Source organism: Neolamprologus brichardi, chromosome 22 (genome assembly GCF_056152115.1).
Source record: "Neolamprologus brichardi isolate AB-2024 chromosome 22, ASM5615211v1, whole genome shotgun sequence".
NCBI lineage: Eukaryota > Metazoa > Chordata > Actinopteri > Cichliformes > Cichlidae > Neolamprologus > Neolamprologus brichardi.
The window spans coordinates 27,209,326-27,229,805 of NC_142124.1; the positions used below are offsets into that span (position 1 = coordinate 27,209,326).

General features: G+C 41.1%; 2 protein-coding genes across 6 annotated transcripts in view; one reads left to right on the forward strand and one right to left on the reverse strand.

Moving 5' to 3' along the window:
• Nucleotides 1–12,195, reverse strand: part of col9a1c (collagen, type IX, alpha 1c) — a 36,321-nt gene extending 24,126 nt beyond the window's left edge. For 2 of the 4 annotated variants that reach the window (XM_087835159.1, XM_087835156.1), the window contains exons 1-7: nt 11,451–11,739; nt 8,291–8,326; nt 6,895–6,980; nt 5,468–5,539; nt 3,394–3,523; nt 477–873; nt 12–92 (exon numbers count right to left, since the gene is read on the reverse strand). In XM_087835159.1, coding sequence (XP_087691285.1) covers nt 12–92; nt 477–873; nt 3,394–3,523; nt 5,468–5,539; nt 6,895–6,980; nt 8,291–8,326; nt 11,451–11,479 — 831 coding nt within the window. In that variant the 5' untranslated portion in view covers nt 11,480–11,739. Of the gene's footprint in view, nt 1–11; nt 93–476; nt 874–3,393; nt 3,524–5,467; nt 5,540–6,894; nt 6,981–8,290; nt 8,327–11,450; nt 11,740–11,967 lie in introns of those variants that run through there. The other 2 variants (XM_087835157.1, XM_035909730.2) reach the window with 2 other exon arrangements.
• A 4,495-nt stretch (nt 12,196–16,690) lies between these two features.
• Nucleotides 16,691–20,480, forward strand: part of fam135b (family with sequence similarity 135 member B) — a 50,966-nt gene continuing 47,176 nt past the window's right edge. For both annotated transcript variants that reach the window (XM_006795264.2, XM_006795265.2), the window contains exon 1: nt 16,691–16,976. The gene's annotated coding sequence lies outside the window, so the exon portion shown is untranslated. The remainder of the gene's footprint in view (nt 16,977–20,480) is intronic.

Sequence of the window (20,480 nt, forward strand, 5' to 3'; positions counted from 1 at the left end):
CGCTACTGTACCTCAGAGGGAGGCAGCTCATTGCAGCTTTCTCTCTGGGCTCTCTTTGGGTCGCAATGTATCAGCATCCACTGGAGCTCAAACTGTAAAAAAGACATGGTAACATGTGGAATTATTTTCATAAATGAAACTGAGAAAAGAAAGGGCTTTGAAATGCTTCTTCGTGGTTCTGTTACTTCTTTGTAGCTCGGAATCAATGCCGTCTATATGGGTTGTTGAGCTTGATTTTCCACCAATGTGATTTTCTGCAGGGATTAAGCCCCCCCCCCCTCAATCCCCATCCTTTTTTCCTACTGGGACCCAGCTGAGCAGATTTGCTGTGACAGCAGCACTTTAGAATTATAGCAGAGCTCAGCACACACATAAACCTGGATGTGTTGTTCTCACAGAGCACAATTTCCCTGATAATGCTCGTAAGGAGGGTGAAGATTATTAAATAGAGCAGGCAGTTCTCCATACTTGCTTACCACTACGGAGGCGTTGGGATCAGCATCCAGCCTGCCAATAAGAGTGTCTCCCTCTGTGTTGATGGAGCCTTTGCCTTTGATGGGTTTCTGATCAACAGGCTGGCAATCCACATACAGCGTGACCTGGTCTTGCTCTACGCCGATCATCACCTTATGCCACTTTGTGTTAAAGAGCACAGAAAGGCCGGGGAAGGTGACTGTCTGCAGATTTCCATCGGGGCCTGTCAGGAAGTACTCCAGAGCTTGCTCGTCGCCATTCAGCCGTAATCCGGCCTGCTTGTAGCCATCTTCGTCAACTATCTGCCAGATGTTCCACACCTTGCTCACTGTGTTCTTGATCATGCGGAAGGTCGTCATGAAGGAGTACTCGTCTGGGAAGCCGCGAGGAAAGATGAGTCTGAGGGAGAAGTGAGGAGCAGGGGTTCAAATCCTCTGGTTTCTGCCAATCACACCAAAATGCACCGCCACTCACCCAGCCGGGTTAAAACACTCAAAATATTTCCGATGTCAGAGTTAATTTATGATCAGCACTTAGCAAAACTACCATCAAATCAAGTGCAAGACTTGGGTAAAAATAACTCAAAGCCCTGTCGTCATTGTCTTTGAGATTCAAATTGAAGGCACACACTTCAAAGAAACAAAGAGAGGTTTTAAATTGTGCTATTATATCAAAAATCAGATACTGTGAGGGAGGCTGTCTCAGTGCATAAATCAGCAGCTCAGTCACAATATGCTACCCTGGTTAGCATCCAGTCTGGTGCTTTTTGACAAGCCAACATCTCGGTGGGTGGTGCATTCATAGATGGGCGCTACAGCCTTTTACCACCTAGTAAATAACTAAGGTGAGGCAATAAAAACCCAATAAAACAAATGAAGAGCTTTCTCTTCAGCTAAGTGCTGCGAGTATGTGCTGCCTTTGCCCTGCAGACGACAAGAGCAGGAGTGCAGCTGAAGCAAAGACTTCAAAGCACAGCTTGTGCAACTGGACTTGTGAGGTGGGGGGAAAAACAAGTATTTACATTTAGCATGACTGAACCAAGGGGCATAGATGCAGGGTGCCAGAAACTTACATAAGAGCTTCGAAGGAAAGCTGGCCTCCAGGAACAGATTAGCCAAAACAGACTGCAGCAGGCAAGCTGGGAAACAACAGGAGGCATCTCTGCTTACGTAACATTTTGTTCTAGGACAAGTTACTGGAAATTAACATGTAACATTTGCCAGGTTATTGGGCATCTGGGGTTAGGGTTAAGATCTTTAAACATATAACTTCAAGTGGTTTTTCAATAAAACAGACTGATGAGCATGTGGCTAGAAGAAACCCCAGCTGTAATCTTGACCCGACACGTGTCTGCAGTGAGTCGGTCCATGTTAAGAGGCTATGTCACTGGGGAAATCTTGATAGTTTAGTTGCTGTAATGATCAGGTCCCCAGGTTTACTATATGTCCATTTTTGACAGGACCCTGGCCATCTGGACACGCAGCTGAACACTTTCTCTAACATCTACTTCAATTCTGCTGCCACAACACCTGCATTCATTTCAGATTTCAGCTCTTTATTGTATCATATTTTTTATTACCTTTTTAGCTCTTTACCCACTCCACTTTTTTGTATTTTCTATTTCTGTTATTACTGAATGCCTTCTTTACTGTTTGGGTTGTGACACTGACATATTTATTTTATGGAACTAAGTTGTTTATCATGTTTTGTCTGCTTTGCCACAGTAAACCCAACCTTTGGCATAAATAAAGTGTTTCTTCTCCCATAAATCTTCATCAGGAAAGGTGGAGGCTAAACTATTCCATGTGCCAAGTGCCAAACTGATAACTGTTATTTCAGGTATGATGTGATATTAGCAGACAAACCCCTCGCAGGAGGTGGGGTTCACCCTGGACATGTACTCAGTCTAACAAAGGGCCATAAACAGAGACACAAACAATGGCTTTGGGCTGTGGCAGGAAGCACGAGTAGCCGGAGACAATGCAGAGAATATTGTCCATGCTAACACACTCAAACCCAGGACTTGTGAGGCAACAGTGTAAACCACTGAACCACTCGGCCACCCTGCTGTAGGTCTGTTCCCGTTAAAAGTTGGCACTATTGCCAAGTGCTTACTTATATTGGATTGTCAGAGAACTGGTGTAGTGACTGCGACCCATTATGAAAGCCCCCAAGAGTGGCTTCTTAGTCTCCCAGGTAGGATTCCACTTAGCCTTCAAATAATGCCCACTATAGTTGTGTTTTATTATTAAAAGGACTAACAGGAGTAATTACACTAGAAGCATTAAAACAAAACGTGACAGCCCACGGGAAATATTGAAGCCCTTCTCACACTTCCCACCACACAAACAAACAGGCAAGTAACACAATCTGTGTGCCTATTACTGGAAATGATGGTTAACATGGTAACATTTGCAGATCATGGTTAACAAATGATGTTTAAAAAAGTAGTCCTTTGCACATCCAAATTACTACAGCTAACCTTTAATTACAAACTAGCAAAGATCCTCACAGGAAGCCAGAACTGTTGTCAGTACATGCTATGGTACACTCATACCTAAACGTCTGAAGGTAAGTACAACTTAAAGTTAGCTAAAAAAAAGAAAAGAAAAGAAAAAAAAGAAGAAGAAGTGGTGAATTATGTTTTTTTTCTCTTATCCTGACAAAACAGCTTCAATCAGGGTCTTAGTTGCTATTTCTCTGCACTCACTCAAACACATCCAAAAATACTCTGACTCTTTGTGTTTCTAAGAGATGCCAAATACGTCCTGACATGTTTTTTCCTCAAACAATTATACGCCGCTCGCCGAGCAGCAACATCTGTGCCAGACCTGTAATAATGCAACACCTGCATGAGGGCTGGTGCTGTTTGACATTTAAAAAAATCAGCTTCTTTAAAGATGCCCCTGCTTTACTTACATAGTTGGAATTTGGAAGTTGGCCTCTTTGTCGAGGCGGTAGGCCACCTGGAGGTTTGTGGAGCCATCCACTTTCCTCACACCTTTCAGGGGAATAACATCCAGCTGGAACTGAGTGATCAGATCAAACCCTACATGGGATAATGACACGATGGCAGGATTGAATGTGATGGAAGCAACACGTCTCAAAAACATTTAGATGGGCCAGCAAAAGGCTGGAAATTTTAAAAAGCAACAAATATCACATATTGTGAATAAAACATGAGTTTACAACGGCGTCCCCCAACCCTTGGGCCACGGATCAGTACCGGCCAGTGAGTCGCGAGAGTTGTGTTTTCTTTGCATTGCAGTTAAGATAAAGGAGAAAAAGAAAAATGCTGTATGTGATGTTGATGGTGCATGAAGTTGGAGAAATTGTTTGACAAATACCTTGTAGATTATGAATGTAACAAAGATTTTTGCTACATGATTTGAAGATCAACTATATTTAATTTGGAGAAATCCAAACCTCGGAGCCATAGATAAATCAGTCATCTCACTGCGTTACAGTAATTACAGTGATCTATGGTAAATTTAAAGGTACTATAGTCATTTCAGTTTTATTTCAATAAGGGGTTAAACCAGTGTTTTCCAGCCACTGCGCCGCAGCACATAGGTGTGCCATGAGAAATGATCAAGTGTACCGTGGGAGATTATCTGGTTTCACCTGATTGGTAATCTAAGCCAGCAGTCTCCAACCCCCGGGACGAGTCGTTTGGTACCAGGCCGCGAGAGTTGAAGCTCGGGTGTGAAATTTATGGTTTTCAGGGTTTTTATCGTTATTTTTTGTAATCGTTTTTATCGATAACTCGGTTTCCCTGGGTCTTTTCCCATGTGTTATGAATGGCTTTATTTTGTTGTATTTATCCACAACACCTTAAAGGCCAGTCCGTGAAAATATTGTTGGACATAAACTGCCCATTACCCGTGTGAGAAACAGGCAGAGCAATTACACTCTCTTCCACTAGAGGGCAGTACAACTACCTGCTCTAATTAAACGGGTTGCCATCTGCCAGTAAAGCAGAAGAAGACGAAGAAGCAATTATGTAGTCATGCTGTGAGTAAAATGACACAGCACGTAATAGCAATACATAAATACTGTCCGTGAAAATATTGTCGGACATAAACTAGTCCGTGGCGCAAAAAAGGTTGGGAACCGCTGGTTTGCGAGATTTGCAGATCTTTGCATACTGTTTCTCTTTACATTTTGCGTAATGTTCCCATTAGTGTGAAGAGAACAACAATATCATTAGCATTATGATTAGCACTGCACATAACATGAGCACTAATGTAAGTTTAAACATTTCAATAACAATCGTTTTGATTTTACTGTCTGTGATTCCACATCTACACTAATATTAGAATCGTTAGCGGTTTTGTGTCACACCGTTCCTGCTACATTCATGCATAAAGTAGTGATCAGCACTTTTGTTGTATAGCTCGTTTGTAGAAACAGCTTTCACGTGCAGTGCAGCCTGTTTTGAAATGATCTTATGACAAGGCAACGAATCAGTTGTCGCTTCAGCTTCTGTACATTTACTACATATGTTTGTTGTATTTACATCGACACAGTTTAACTTGGCAGGAGTTACAGGAGCTTGCATGGATAAAATATTAATGAGGTGCATTCACTGTATGGGGCAGGCTGATTTCCAATCCTTGCCAAATCGTCTTTCCATACATTTAAAGTGTAAACTCTTCCTTATGAACAGGATGTAAACAAAGACGCTTTTTTACTTTATTGTAAATAACTTAAAACCACAGAGCAGCGTGTGAGCAGATGTGTAGGAGTGAACCGAGCAGCAGTGCCAAGCGGTTACAAGCTGCTGAGTTTGTATTGTTCTACAGTTTTGTTAAACTCAAGTGGAACATTTTATTTGCCTCATTTGAAATCTTGAGGCATTAGGCAGCCCACCCTGTTCCTCCAATTAAACTCACCGCCTTCCTTTTCTCTTTTAGGGATTTTCTAGACTTGGATTTGTTGTTTTAAAGCTCCTGTTGTATATTTTCAAAGAGTGTCCCACTAAGTATTTTACCTGGAAGGTCATCTTGGCCACTTCTTATTGGCGGGCAGACAGAATCTCCATCCAGTCTGTTCAGGTCCAGTTCTGACGGGACAAAAATAAAATAAAAAATCCTGCCGCATTTGTTGTTTGCTTTAAATGTGGCAAGGCTAATATATAATACTGGCCACTTTCATTCATTTGTCATAGACAGCAACAAAGGAGAAGCGAGGTCTGGATTAACATCACAAGGTTCATTCTGTTCATCTGGATGTAGCTGAAAATGCTACATCCAGATAAACAGAATCAGCCTTTTGGGATTTACTTAGCTGGATGATTGAGCATTAAGACAGTTGCAGTTCAGACTAATCAAAGCGGTGATTGTAATTTATAATACAGATCTCTCAGCGCCCTGTTCAGAATATTCCACCAAGGTCAGAAACTACAACAGGCAGAAAAAGCCACATGTCATTAGGAACATTTTAGCGGGGTAATGAGGAAGCGATTTATCAAAATTACAACCTGCTATACATCCCACCACCATCCTGTTTCTGCTTTCATCATTAATGTTACACATTTATTCTATAATTTTATGTTCATAATCAAATAATGGAGAGGTTTTACATCACAACAGGTTTAGAGTTGATAGAGTTTCTAGTGAAAAACACTTTCATCGTCACAGAAAATCTATTTGTGTGATGTGCCAGAGGAGGGCGCTATCCTGACTCCTCGCAGTGCAGTCGTTCAGGAGGAAATCCTCGTGAATAACTCTGGGAAACGAAGATGGTGAGAGCCAGAGGGGCTCCCCAGTCAATGAGCTGACTCAGCTCATTGACAGCGAGCGGCGTGAACGCAACACATCTGGAAGTCGTTCCCACGTCCCCATTAAAACTGCTGAGAAATGAGATAAAGTGGTGAGACGATATTTATAATCCCATATTTACCACCACTAAATACTTATCTGACTGTGCATGTGGGCCTCAAGTTGTTAAAAGTTACTGCTTGCCGCAGCGTTACGCTCAGAAAGCCAGTCATTAGTGCAACGAGCTGGAGATGAACCACGGTTAAAATGCCACGTGCATCTGCATGTGTGCGCCTGGATAATGAGGCGAATTCCACAAAGCGGTGCACAATCTGCAGCTGGTAGTTTGACTTTTTGTCTGCCCCAAACAGGAGCGGGGAGTGAGTCTGCCGTGATTATCAGAGTGCACGTTTAATCCCATGTACTGCCACCACACAGACCGGCACAATATGTCAATAATATACTATTTATGGCTTTTGATTTGTGACCTCTAATGATGAGTCTGACTTATCAAAGGTCAGCATTTGGGTGTTAACAGTAACCTTCGTTCTTTGTGTTTATAAGACAGAGTCACAGCAATGGTGTAATCCATGTAAGATATGGGACTCTGATTTGTGTTGTGTCAGGTGACTCCACACTGTGCTGTAATGTGACTTACGACCAAGAGCTGGAGTGAGGAGGAAGGACAGAAGAGCCACACAGATGGGGGAGTAAGCCGACATCAATAGATGGCACGGTTGCTTTCTGTTCAGGAATGATGGAGAAACATCAGTATCACACTCACAGGTCTCTTTGACTGAGTTTATAACACAACACATGAATAACACGTAGCAGGTGACCTCTGTGTTTTCTTTGCATTGTTTAAGATAAAGTAGAAAAAGAAAAATGCTGTATGTGATGTTGATGGTGCATGAAGTTGGAGAAATTGTTTGACAAATACCTTTTAGATTATGAATGGAACAAAGATTTTTGCTACATGATTTGAAGATCAACTATATTTAATTTGGAGAAATCCAAACCTCCATAGATAAATCAGTCATCTCACTGTGTTACAGTAATTACAGTGATCTATGGTAAATTTAAAGGTACTATAGTCATTTCAGTTTTTTTTCAATAAGGGGTTAAACCAGTGTTTTCCAGTCACTGTGCCGCAGCACATAGGTGTGCCATGAGAAATGATCAAGTGTACCGTGGGAGATTATCTGGTTTCACCTGATTGGTAATCTAAGCCAGCGGTCTCCAACCCCCATGACGAGTCGTTTGGTACCAGGCCGCGAGAGTTGAGGCTCGGGTGTGAAATTTATGGTTTTCAGGGTTTTTATCGTTATTTTTTAATTGCTTTTATCGTTAACTCGGTTTTCCTGGGTCTTTTTCTCTGTGTTATGATTAAATCTTCTTTTTTTTGGCAATGGTACTGGCTTTATTTTGTTGTATTTACACCGGTCTGTGAAAATATTGTCAGACATAAACTGGTCAGTGGCGCAAAAAAGGTTGGGGACAGCTGCTCTAAGCCAGCGGTCCCCAACCTTTTTTGCGCCACGGACCGGTTTATGCCCGACAATATTTTCACGGACCGGCCTTTAAGGTGTCGCGGATAAATACAACAAGATAAAACTAGAACCGGTACCGAAAAAATGAAGATTTATTCATAACACACGTGAAAAGACCCAGGAAAACCGAGTTAACGATAAAAACGATAACAAAATAATCCTAAAAACCGATAAAAACCCTGAAAACTATACATTTCACACCTGAGCCTCAACTCTCGCGGCCCGGTACCAAACGACTCACGGACCGGTACCGGTCCGAGGCCCGGGGGTTGGGGACCGCTGCTCTAAGCGACCCACCTGAGAAACAGGCAGAGCAATTACACTCTCTTCCACTAGAGGGCAGTACAACTACCTGCTCTAATTAAATGGGTTGCTAACTGCCAGAAGACAGAAGAAGACGAAGAAGCAATTACGTAATAGTCATGCTGTGAGTAGAACAACACAGCACATAATAGCAATAGATAAATAGTTAAATAGTTGAAAAGAAAAAGTAGTCAGTCTGACCTGGGTCCTGGAGAAAATCCGACCCAGATGAAGGCCCTAGCATGAGTAGCGGTCAGAAGAAAGCAGCATATCAGGGACAAATCGAAACAATTACACTATGCCTGGTGCGCGGGAAAATACTATCGATATGCTTTTCGGGAAATTTTTGTTTGGTGGTGTACCGTGATTTTTCTTAAGGGAAATATGTGCCGTGGCTCCAAAAGGCTGGGAAACAGTTGGTTAAGCTCCTTATATGTCAAATGTGTTACCGTATAAGCTGAATGAAAAAGATGTAAGCAGCTTCCAAGTTTGAAAATTGACATGAACATGGTGATGGAGGGCGTTAAAATGGGATTAATTTTAATTGCCACCAGGGGGAGGTAGCTAGGTTTTTAAAAACACTTCCAGTCATACCAAAGTGTATGAGATAGTGTATGAGCCCCTCTGACGTGACCTCTGCAAAGGTTGTGTGTTGTATGCAAATGTCTAGAATCGGTTTGTTCATAACTGTTTTTATTGAGCATAGTTTCATTGTTCTAATGAAATGTTCTAGTTTGACTACAGGCAAACTATTGGTGACATAAAGTGATAGATAACCTTTTTGTCATATATCAAACATATATTCTGTTAGTAAATGCATCACAAGGTTACCTCAAAAACTGTATGTCTAGAATGTCAACAAGCGGCCAGCAGTCAGCTTCACACTGGAACCATTTAGCAAATTCATTTAGAGAATTAATGATGTCAGAAAATAAGCAGCCTTACTATTTCCTCAAAACCATTACTACAAGTCAGGAGTAAGCTGATCTCTTCATCGTTATTCTCAGAGGGCATCATCATGTGTTATGCAGGCAAACAAACTGTATTTCAATGGCTCCATCCACTCGTGCTTAACTTAAATCAGATCATTTCTGCCCTGCTGTCTCCGAGGCAAATTCTAATCCTTCATATGGAGAGCTTTCTCAATGAGGGCATGAACTTATGTGCATATTTACTAATTACTTCTACGAGCATCAATGAAATACTTCACCAAAGCTTTCAGTTGAAGTATCTCTCTGTTTTACTTGCCAAAGGTGGCTGATATAAAGCAGTAGCTACACAGCTTTTTGAGGTTATCTTTCACAGCTGAAGTGTCTGAGCAGTGCTACATTCTGTTCACACTTGTATTATCACACTCGGCCGCTTTAGCTTCCTTTATGTGTCCTGCATTGTGAGAGCTTTCTACAGCTATTCTGAATCCGTCGTCAACATGACTGATAGAGACAGGGAGGCCTCTCCTCTGAAGGCAAATGCTGCAGCTTGTCTAGCTGAGAAATGGGTGAGGTTGGGGTGGTGTTACTGAGGGCGCAACCCATCTCTAGAGTGTGAACTCTCCTGCTAATGTGTGTGTTTGCTTGAGGAATATGTGCCAGTGTGTGTGTAGTGTCTGAAGAAATGACTAATGGCTAAGTCAGCAAGGCCTCTTCAGAGGAGGCGTGGGCTCTAACATTATGCCCTTCACGTTAAAGGAGCATCTTCAGAGCCCCAGTGGGCTGTCCGTCTTAAGCACCAATCCATCACTGTTCTAGACTAGTGCAGCTATATGGGGTTCAAATGTATGCTTTTATTGTTATTTTAAATGGCTTGACATTTGCGGAAAATTTGGCAAGACTTGAGCAATCGTTCACCTTGCTTACAATCTTTCAGCCTTTCCTAACTAAGTTAACCATGTCTAAATCTAGCAGTCAGAGTTCTGTTGTTGTAGTTACAACAGAAGCTAAAAAGGCTACTGGAAATATGTGGTGTTAATAGTAGATTTCTTTAAAGTACCGTGATAAATATTGCGTGACACACCAACGTTTTCTATTGTGTCAGAAATATCTAATGAGTTTAAAGCAGCAGCTTTATCAGCTAAGTTTAAGGTTTCAATTCTACTTTTTAAAGTTTTAATCCTACTTAAGACACACAACAACTTTGTGCAGTGGATAGATGTGCGTTTACAGTGCAGTGGATGAATTCATACACACTCACATAAAGTGCACCTAGTTTGATCTTGCAACACTCAACAGTCTATCTTTCCGAAACTGGCTTCTTGCGAGTAAGAGAGTGGTATTGATTCTTCATCTTACTCTCAGCAAGAAAGCAAGTAAATTTATAGCCCTGCATGTCAGAGAATTCCTCTAAGACAGGTAAGTATTTTCTTTGAAGCATGATTTGAGTTTTTCTTTGTTTTCCTTGGGGGATTTCTTCCTATAACTGTTCATCAAGCTTGTCTTCCATCTGACTATATTTAGCTTCTTCTACAGTTCTGTAAACAACAACAGAAATATAAGAAAGAGAAAGCTTCGCTTGATAGAGATGTTGGGAATGAAAAACTTTTAATAATAAATCTTTTATGTGCTACTTTGTCACTGACGAAACTGATAAGAATTGATGAAAAAATATAAACGGGTTAGAAGTGAAATATATAACAAAACCCTACCTCTACCATCAGAAGACAAGACAAAGCCTCTGTTATATTCAAACAATCCTTTCATGTAATCATTCTTTCAGCTCAGTTAGGTAATGATATGCCCTCTCCTTTAACTCCTGACTGAATTCCTGATTCATCGTCTTTTGGCTTTTGACATGGTTGTAAGTGACAGACTTTCCCTTTGCTGTTGTTCATGTTTCAGTACCCCTTAGGCACTCCCAAAATGCTGAGAGCAAGCCAGCTTGCCAACTCTTGACATAATTAATGCTCTCCCGTTTGTGTTAATTACCCAACAATGGATCGCTGTTGGCCACGAAGCAACTGGCCATGTGGTTCAGTCATATTCAAGTTGACTGTAGCAGGAAATGTGTGGACAAAAACTTTGAGGAGTACAGTATCTATGTGAAAATGTTCAGTGCTGTTGAAGCCGGTGTAATTATTCAGATAAGAACTCTTTTATCCGAACAGCCGGAAGGGAAACAGCGAAAAGTGTGCATAGATGTGGTTGGATTAAAAGACAAACGTCTAATTTCTTTAATTTATGCTCAGACGATTCTTATTACACCCATAAAGTTATGAGAAAGAGAAAATGGAGCCATTTCCTCCTACTAAATAAAGATTACAAATTTATTATTAGCTAGTGTGAAATGGCTCTGCATAAATTTTGAAATTAAAAAAAAAAAAATGATGAAGAGCCCTGACAGAAAGACAGATATTTGAGATATTTACCTCCTCAAACCGGAGACTTTGAGGGCCATGTTTCACACCCCCTCCGTGACAGGACACAGACAGAGCTCGGCAGAGAGGCGCTCAGTGGAGATGCAGAAGCACAAGGTCATGAAATTCCCTCCCTTGAAGTCGGTCCTACCTGCGCATGTTGAGGAATTAACCGGAGTGGCACAGGGGATGCTCAAGCATTTTTGGAGGGCACATAAAAAGTTTGTTCAGTGGGCTCCTATTGGCCAGGGGTTTTCTGGAGGTGGTGACTAAGTTTTATTACCATCACTTAAAAAGATGCAGAAACCCATATGGCCTTTATGTGAAACGCCTCTGCCCGCTTCTCTTCTTTTATGGTGCCTCCTAATGACATGTGCTGCCTGCGTGTAATTCTCCTAATAATTATCGTCAAGATAGCGAAGGAGCAGCCGGAGAGTGATGAAATGTGGATTTCATAATCATGTTTACTCATCAGTTTACCTGGAGAAGGCATGTTAGCCTGTAGCTCTGAAGAAAGCCTTGTTATTACCTTGAAGGGCCTCAGGCAGACACACTGTTTATGTTTCCTGCCTGTTGTGCAGTTGATTCTTTGTTGTTAGGTTCTTAGATCTTCTGAAGTGAAAACCAAAGACTATGACGCGGTTTCTTGCAATACAGCTTTCGTTAGCATGCACAGGTATGCTGACATGTCTCACAGGGCTATGTTGCCCAAGAATATGTCAGAGGAGGCAGGAACTGCTTGGGTCATAGGCACTCTCTGTGGAAAAAAGAAAAAGGAAACCCGTTTTAACCACAATTGCACAAAAAAATGCCTTGGCTTTGACAAAATTACATGCCGCAGTGTGTTTTTATTCATAAGGCTGTTTATTTTTTTATATTTCCCTGGGGTATATATTGATCCTGGCAACTGCTGTCCCTTCTATATGATGTGATATTGTGAATCAATAGCCTCACAGTCTTCTGATAGTCAGTTTACTACCAGAGTTTGTTACTATATCATATTTCACGAATCGATTGTTTGTGTAGCAACACCAATGCACTCATCTCAGAGAGTTGTAAAGGAAACACGATACAGATATTGGCGCTCCTCAGAGATTCAGCAGAAAGATCATGTGTCCAGCCTGGATAATGAAGACCTCCTGCTCTCAATGAGACAACATGCACAGACGGTGCAAGGAGAGAGAAAGAGAAGGCATTTTGGGATGATCCAGCCATGAGACTCGCCACATGACCAGGCAACTTGTGATCTGGAGTCAGATGAGACCCTCTAGTTTTTTTTAAACCATCGAGGAAATCTTTTTATACCCTGAGAAGTAACAAACATACACACAAGCTTCAAATGTGGCCTCATTTCACGTGAGCTAAAAGGCTACAGCATTGTTAGCTAACGAGCTAAAGAGTAAGATAACAGAGGTTTTGCTAACTCCACACTGTAGCAAAAGTCCTTACAGAACATGCTATTGTTGTTTCTGGGGTGTAAAGTAGTGTTGTTTTAGTATAACTACTGGTGTCTCACACAATGTTTTTGGTAATGGTGTGTCCAAATTCATAGGCTGCATCCTCCTGCGAAGACCGGGGTCCTCAGGACTCCTGAGGACCCCGGTCTTCGCGGTCTATGTGGGCCGGGTCCTCCGAAGGCCCAGTGTTGCCATCTTAGCGACTTTGTCTCTATATTTAGCAAGTTTTCAGACCCCCTTAGCAACTTTTTTCTAAAAAGCGACTAGCGACAAATCTGGTGACTTTTTCTGGTGTTATTGGAGACTCATTTATGACGACTTTTTGACGTGAAAGCGCGTATCGCTCTTACTCTCAACAAGCAGCGGTGCTGCCATGGGCCCCTCGCCCGTGCCAAAGCGCTCACGGGCGGAGGATAGTCCTCCCCAGCTGCTATCAGGGCAGGAGATGTTCACATCTATGCGTCACAACTGCAAACGAATCGCGCATGAGCGAAGCCGCTGCTCCCGCACTGACTGTAGCACAGTCAGTTCTTCTTTTGTTGTTATGTTGTTTTGTGGATCACAAGGGTTAATTACTTATAAACACACACACAAAGTAACTCTATCAGAGTGCCTATTTCGGGTCACTTTTGCCAGTCCAAACCTGGATAAAGGAGTAGGGTTGGAATTGTGACATTAAAAAAAATCAATAATTGTTAAAAGAAAGTTAATTTGTAGTTCTAAATAAATTCTAAATGCATTTAGGACGTTTGTAACTCACTTTATGTCTCTTCCACAATGAGACATAAACCTACAACCGAGGTTACAATTACATTAGCATGACCAATTATGCAAATAAGGCGATGACGTCATTTAGCGGTCAGCCAATAGCGGTTTTCCTTACTGAGGAGTTGGCAACACTGCGAAGGCTGGATAGGCCGGAAGTGAGCAGCTGTGAAATTGGACGATCTAGCCTTCAGTTAACACTGCTAATGCTGGGAGGAAGCTAAAGATAATGCTAACAAGACAGAATGCACTTTTCATTTAGTGGTGGAATTTAGCCGTTGACTAGCATTAGAGAGCCAAAAGATGCTAAAATCATCTTTAATGAAAAACGCCAGTCCTAACGTGAAACATTAGCTATTGTAGCTGTTCCAACTATAAATACATTTAAACATATAGTTAAAAAAAAACTATATGTGAAATGAAAACAAAATGATAAATACTGTATGCTTAGTACTGGAAGTCTACATGAATGTAGTACTGTGGAAAGAACACATTTCTTTGTTTTGTCAAGTTTGTGAAATTCAGATGTGATAAACACATTTGGTGGATTATAGTTTTTGTTATTGGCAGTTTCACTCAATTTTTTTTTGTCTGCATTTGGACTTCTTTTAACAGAACAGTATTTGGTTTTATTTAACAACTTTACTGTTCAGAAAGCAGCAGGAAAATATTGCTTAGGACCATCAAACAGTTGTAGTTTTTTGCTTTTTAGCAAATATGACTAATATCCAAGTGTGTGTAACTTTATTTTAGGTATAAAAGGTCATCAGTGTTAAGACTCACACAATTTTCAACTTCATTAGTGATAGGGATTAAAAACAAATGCCTACATAAATCTATCAAGTCCAACTTGATAGTAGAATTAAACAGATATCGCATTTAATCGCAATAATAAGCAATGCAAGCTTGATATTGGACTCTCAGAAAATTGGTGCCCTTGCTGTATAACCTCGGGAAATTCAGCCAGTTTTTTTTCTTTTCCCAGACTATATAGTCATCTGGCCTCTGGCAACTGCCTGAAAAACTGAAAAAAAGAAAATCAATAGTGCTCCCCTTTTAATCAAGAGTGCTTGGAGCTTATGGCAGAATGCCACAAGAGAAAAGCAGCAATTGACTTTGCGTTTTTAAGCAGAAGGTGAAGCTTAGAACACAGGAGAACTGTTATCCAGCACTCACTTGGTGAATCAGAGACACAGAAGAACCAAACAAATTGTTAGAGGAAACTAATGCTCTGCTGCTGACAGCAGTTAAACACACAGTTGCCATAGCCAGCAGATTATGGGCATTTTTATTCATTTGTTACATAATCCTCCCCTCCCCCTTATCTGACAAGTGATTAGTCAGTGAAGAGTTGTTTAACCAGGACAGATGGCTTTTTAATTGTACCTGATTGCCAGGAACAAGCTAGACAGTGGCTACTGTGTGAATTTATTGTGTCTTCAAGAAGAAAACCTAGATCAGGAATCCAGATTGTTGTCTTACATGATCAAAACAATCAAACAGATGAGGTCGTCCACCCAATGATTCAATATGTTTTATTCTAGGGGGCAGAAATTGCTTACTGTATCATTTTGTTTGGAGTCATAGCATTTTCCAGCCATTTGTTTTGATTTTACTGCTTCTAACTTTACTGCTATGCTTCAATCTCAGCAAAATCTCCATCAGGAGCTGTATTTAGAAACACCCACTGTTCTGCTAATCATTATCAGGTAGGCTATGTTTAGAACTAGTTGGTTGAACACAGTGGAGGATTTAGCCAATAAACTTACAAATACACAGCTGAAGTGTTGGTAGTGGGTAAAATACAGACAGGAGAATGCATCGGTTTTAGGGCCATAAACCTGTGAGAAGCCAGAAAAATCTCACAGGAAAACAAAATGGCATTGAAAACAAAACAGGTAAGGAAATCCTGGACAGTTTAAACGATGAACAGCACTTTTGGGTTGCAAACACAAAGCTAACATGGAAGTGCAGATCTTATTCAATGAGCAGTAGGGAGCGACTCCACTGGTTCCAAAAAGACTTCTGGTTGTAATAAACATCTGTTGGAGAAATCCTTGCTCCCATGCTCTGTGGCCTCCATGAACACTTTCCTGATAAGTTTATGGGTTAAATTGCTAGTTTTAGCCCATTACCATGGACTGGATCTACCACGGATGCATAATGGACACGGCTAAGTAACGGATTCTAGTTGCACAACAAAATGAATATGGAACAGATCAGGACTGGAAACCATTTGGATGCAGTCATTTCCCAGTTCATTCAGCCCGGATCAGATACAGATCCATTCATGTACAAGCTCATATGACCTAGATCCATTTTATATTTTTTTATTTTTATAATTTCAATTTAAAAATGTAAATGTTTTATGACTTTGTAAATTATTATCCAGGATATGCTCCTTGGCTAATGACTTGTCAGTCAGATCCATCCTTTGCTTTTCACATCCAATTCCAAACACCACACTGTTACTGTAAAATATAATGTATGCTAATGGCTCACACAATAAAACATAAATAAAGAATTTCTTGCGTCTGTTTGAATAGGAATGTTGATTTGTTAACATTATTATGGTAATACACATGTTGTTAAAGATATGATGGATAAAAGAAACTTCCATCCACCCCAATCTCAATTCTATTCAAACTTTGTTGCCATATAGCAACCTCAGAGGATAATTATGGGTTATAATCAAACCGCTTCCCAAAGAAACCTATGGTCACCTATCAAACAGCTCTTTTCTCTAAGTAATCACGCATTTCATTTTTAGTCATTATTATTTTTCCTTCCACTAAGCCCAACAGTGTGTCCAAATCACGTGACGTCCGCCTGCTTATTATTGCAATAACACTTTGTTTGCATAACAGCCACCCTTTTGTTTCTTATCATGGTAATTTCCGCGTGCACGGTTCACTTCAGCTTTTAGGGGGCCGGCTCTGACGTCAGCCCGCCCTGCCGGACGGACACCAGCAGCACTACGCTGACTGGGTGCTGCTGACTATTAATATTCACCTTGTGAAACTATCCACAGTCAGTATATGCGGTCAGCGTTGTGCACAAAGACACGGCCACTCAGCGATACTTTTCCCAAACTGAAATCCCCTTCAGGGGAGGGAGGGAGAGAGAGAGACGGGGAGCGAGAGGGGACTGCAGAGCACACAGGGTCTGGATGAATAACCATGGCAACAGCAGCAGCAGCAGGAGAAGCGATGATATAAACATTTACATCCGCGCATCCGTCCGCAAACAGCTATTCACTCCAGTAGAGGCTTGGACCAGAAACCCTCTGCGGATATCACTCCACATCAGCGCTAAGGTGAGGCTGTTTCATTCCTCATGTGACACCTTCCTCCTCTGCCTTTTGCTGGCTGGTTTGTTGTCTTCGGAACACGAGAGGATAGAGGGAAGCTTAGCTGTCATACATTACAACAGAGAAAGCTGCTTTCTCTAGTACACTGCTGCTCGGCGCCAGAGCTGCAAGGCTCACGGGTTTGCTTAAAACACGGAGGCTAACGGGTTAAATTCATAGTCCATATGCGTTTCCTCTGTATGGCAGCTGAGGGTCTCTGTCTGACCTATTGCATATATGTGGTCACCACTGAGGAAACAAAACATTTAAGCCCACTCTACAGTGATAAGCTGAAGAAGCAATGGGGAAAATACATGTAGCTTTCAAAATAAAAGCATTGGTAATTGTCTTTAAGCAAGCCACATACTACAGTGTGGTTTAATTTTGATAACTGGCAACTGTGTTTGGTGCAGCACTGGATTTCTTTTGATAACAAAGGATTTTTGTCAAAGCTGTCCCTCTGTAGGCTCAAATAATGTAACACAAACACAGCAGAGACTGAAACTTGTGTGCAAAAATGCTAAAACAGACATAACTGATAACATAAGGGCAAACAGTCTTCATTTAATAATGCTGCTCATGTACTAATGTGACAATTTCAGGGACTGGGGTAGCTGACTGATCTCAAAATGTCATTATAGAACATAACGCCGAGGTTAGAGTACTTTGAAACCAGTTATTCCAACACCGAGCATTCCATTTTAATGCCCATCTTCACACTTTTAACTAGTTTTTTCTTTGGACAACGTGACCAGCACTCGGTTTCCATACAAGTGCTTCAGAGTTGTGAATACAAATAGTACGTCTGTTTGCGGATTGCATGCAGCCCTCCAAACGCCAGCAGAAAAGCCTTTTGATCTTCAGAGAATCTAATTTGGCGATTGCAACGATGCCAGTCACATCCTCTCAAAGTCATATTCTGATTCATTTAACTCCATAACTCGGCCCACTCCTTCTCTCTCTTGTTCTCTTTTGTTTTTATCCTTTTTTTTTTGCAGGGATTTGGCATTGTAATATTGTAATTTAACAACAGAGAGCATAATACAGCATCATGGAGGGGTTTTAGCAAATGCTAGATTATGCCATCACATGATTGCTGGGCTGGCTCAGTGGATTTCTGTAAAGTGCCACTCCACATAACCAATTTGCAGATAGCTTTCTCTCGAAATTAGAGATGGTGAAAATGATGGATTTGCTACAGCAACTGTGATTTGATACCCTTGCTTATAAGACGGTGCTGTAACCTAACTGCCCTTTGTCACATATTTGGTGACAGCTTTTTGTTGTTGTGTGAGCATGAGAGGGATGTGGATGTTAATCAGTGGAATAATGTCAGAGATTAATTTCCGGTTCTTTGAGCTATGTGCACATACAGCAGCTCATGGCAAACAATGACTCTCTGTCTTACAGTGACATTTATGCCTGCTAAGCCTGAAAAAATGTGCTTATTTCACATGCAGACACTGTGAACGTGTTGCTTCTTCATCCATTCTCAAATTGACACTGGAGATGTCAATCGGTGGAGCTGCAGCAAAGGAAAGAGGGCAGCTTAAGGGCAGCAAAGAGTTTTTAGGTTTTCCTTAAGGTGGTAGAATTAGCCAAGTTGCAAACTCTAGACCTCCAAGAATGCCAGAGTGTGTGGTGTGTTTGTGGCCTGCATTAAATAATAATAAGACAGCGGATGGGTGTTTTGCAACGATTAGTGTTTAATGATTTGCTTCTAGTAAGAAAGAGATAATTCACAAAATTGCACAAGCAGAAAATTCCAAGTGTAGTTTGGCTACAGGTTATGTAGAGATGTCTGGGAGCTGTGCTTGAACACAGTTAATTAAACAGTGTATTAAGGACATTGTATGAATGCAGGAATGTGTTTTTACTTGTTATGTTAGTTGACATCGACCTGTTAATCATTCAGGCATAAAAGAGGCCTCTTAACTCAAAGGGTAAGCCAGTGTCTACACATAACACACCTCTTAGAAAAGAACCAAATGTAAATTGTACCTTTAGGCACTTTGTCACTAGCAGCATGTTGCAAAAACTCAACATCTGTTCAATTTATTTTGTCGAATCTACAAAAGAAACAGACAAAAAAACCTCTTTAGGAATCGGTGTGCTGGTGCACACCGATTCCCAAACATGTATTATCTAAAAATCAGGCTTATAGCGGCATCGTGTGCAATGGGTTTATAAAAAAATTGAGGAAATTGAACAAATGGAAGAAAAAAGAAAGTTGTGAATTCTATTTTCTGCAAGAGTTATGCAAAACGAGCAGTTCTTACTGGTAATAAAATAAAACTCTGTTGTACTATTTTCGGGTCTTTACCTTAAAGCGCCTTAAGGTGACTGTTGTTGGGATTTGGCGCTATATTAATAACGCTGAACTGCATTGGAATTTTCTCTTATTCCTTAAATGCCAGCATTTCAATTTCAGTTCCACAGGCATGTAGATTCAACTTATTCACTAATTTATTAATGCTGACATAAGGGTACAGAGAATGCTTTAAAAGGTCCGATGCTGCAGTTTAGCTGGTGGGGCGTTTCATCAACCAAGATCATTGTTGTCATCGTCATGAAAAGAAACACAGTGTGTCTCTCTTAGATGACTGACAGCTGTATGCCCCTGGAGCTGTCAGCGTGGGTGCTTTGGTGTGTGTCTCTCTGATTTGATTAACGTATTGATGAATTTTCAACACAGGCTGATAATCAGTGCATGCGTCTGGGTGCTCTTGCAGTGTACTGTAGGCTGCTGATTGTTTCACTGGGAAATAAAAACATATTACAGTAAGTCCCTGGCCTGTGAGCTTCCATTTTATCAAGTACACAGTGTTCATTCGACTTACTGCCTACCTAACACATTGCCGGAGAAGTGAGCTGCTCCTTCTTATTATGTATGTTGGAGACAGCAGATAACAGATAAATATAACGGTGGCCTGCACAACAGTTCAGTGAATTAAGGAAGCGACGAAGCAGCTTTAGCTATATCTTAAGCAGCGCAAAAAGAAACATATCTCAGCATCTCACCGTCTCCCATCAAATGACCTATAACTGTTCTTACAAGCAGCATGCCGAGTCAGCACAAAGAGAAAGCGTCTCTGTCGTTACTTGTCTCCTTAGGCCATTTGCGGCAGTGGGCAGCTGATGTACTACATTAGGGAAGGGTACTGTGTGTCTCAGGACTGTACTCATTTGCTTTTATGGTCTTCAGCTTTAATGTGGGAACTGGATTTTACTTTGTTTCTCCACTGTTGGCAGGAATCTTCTAATCCATCTTATCAGCATTAGAAGAGAGCGTTTTTCTGCCAACTGTCAGGACACCTTAGATTCACCCTATTTGGTCAAATAAAGTGTTAAGAGAGGACACTGGGAATTAGTTTCTCTGCTCAGATGAAGGGACAAGTCAGACTTTTTTCTTTAACTTTTTTTTTTTTTAGAGCTGTAACATCTTGTTAAAAGAATCTTGGAAAAATTCTG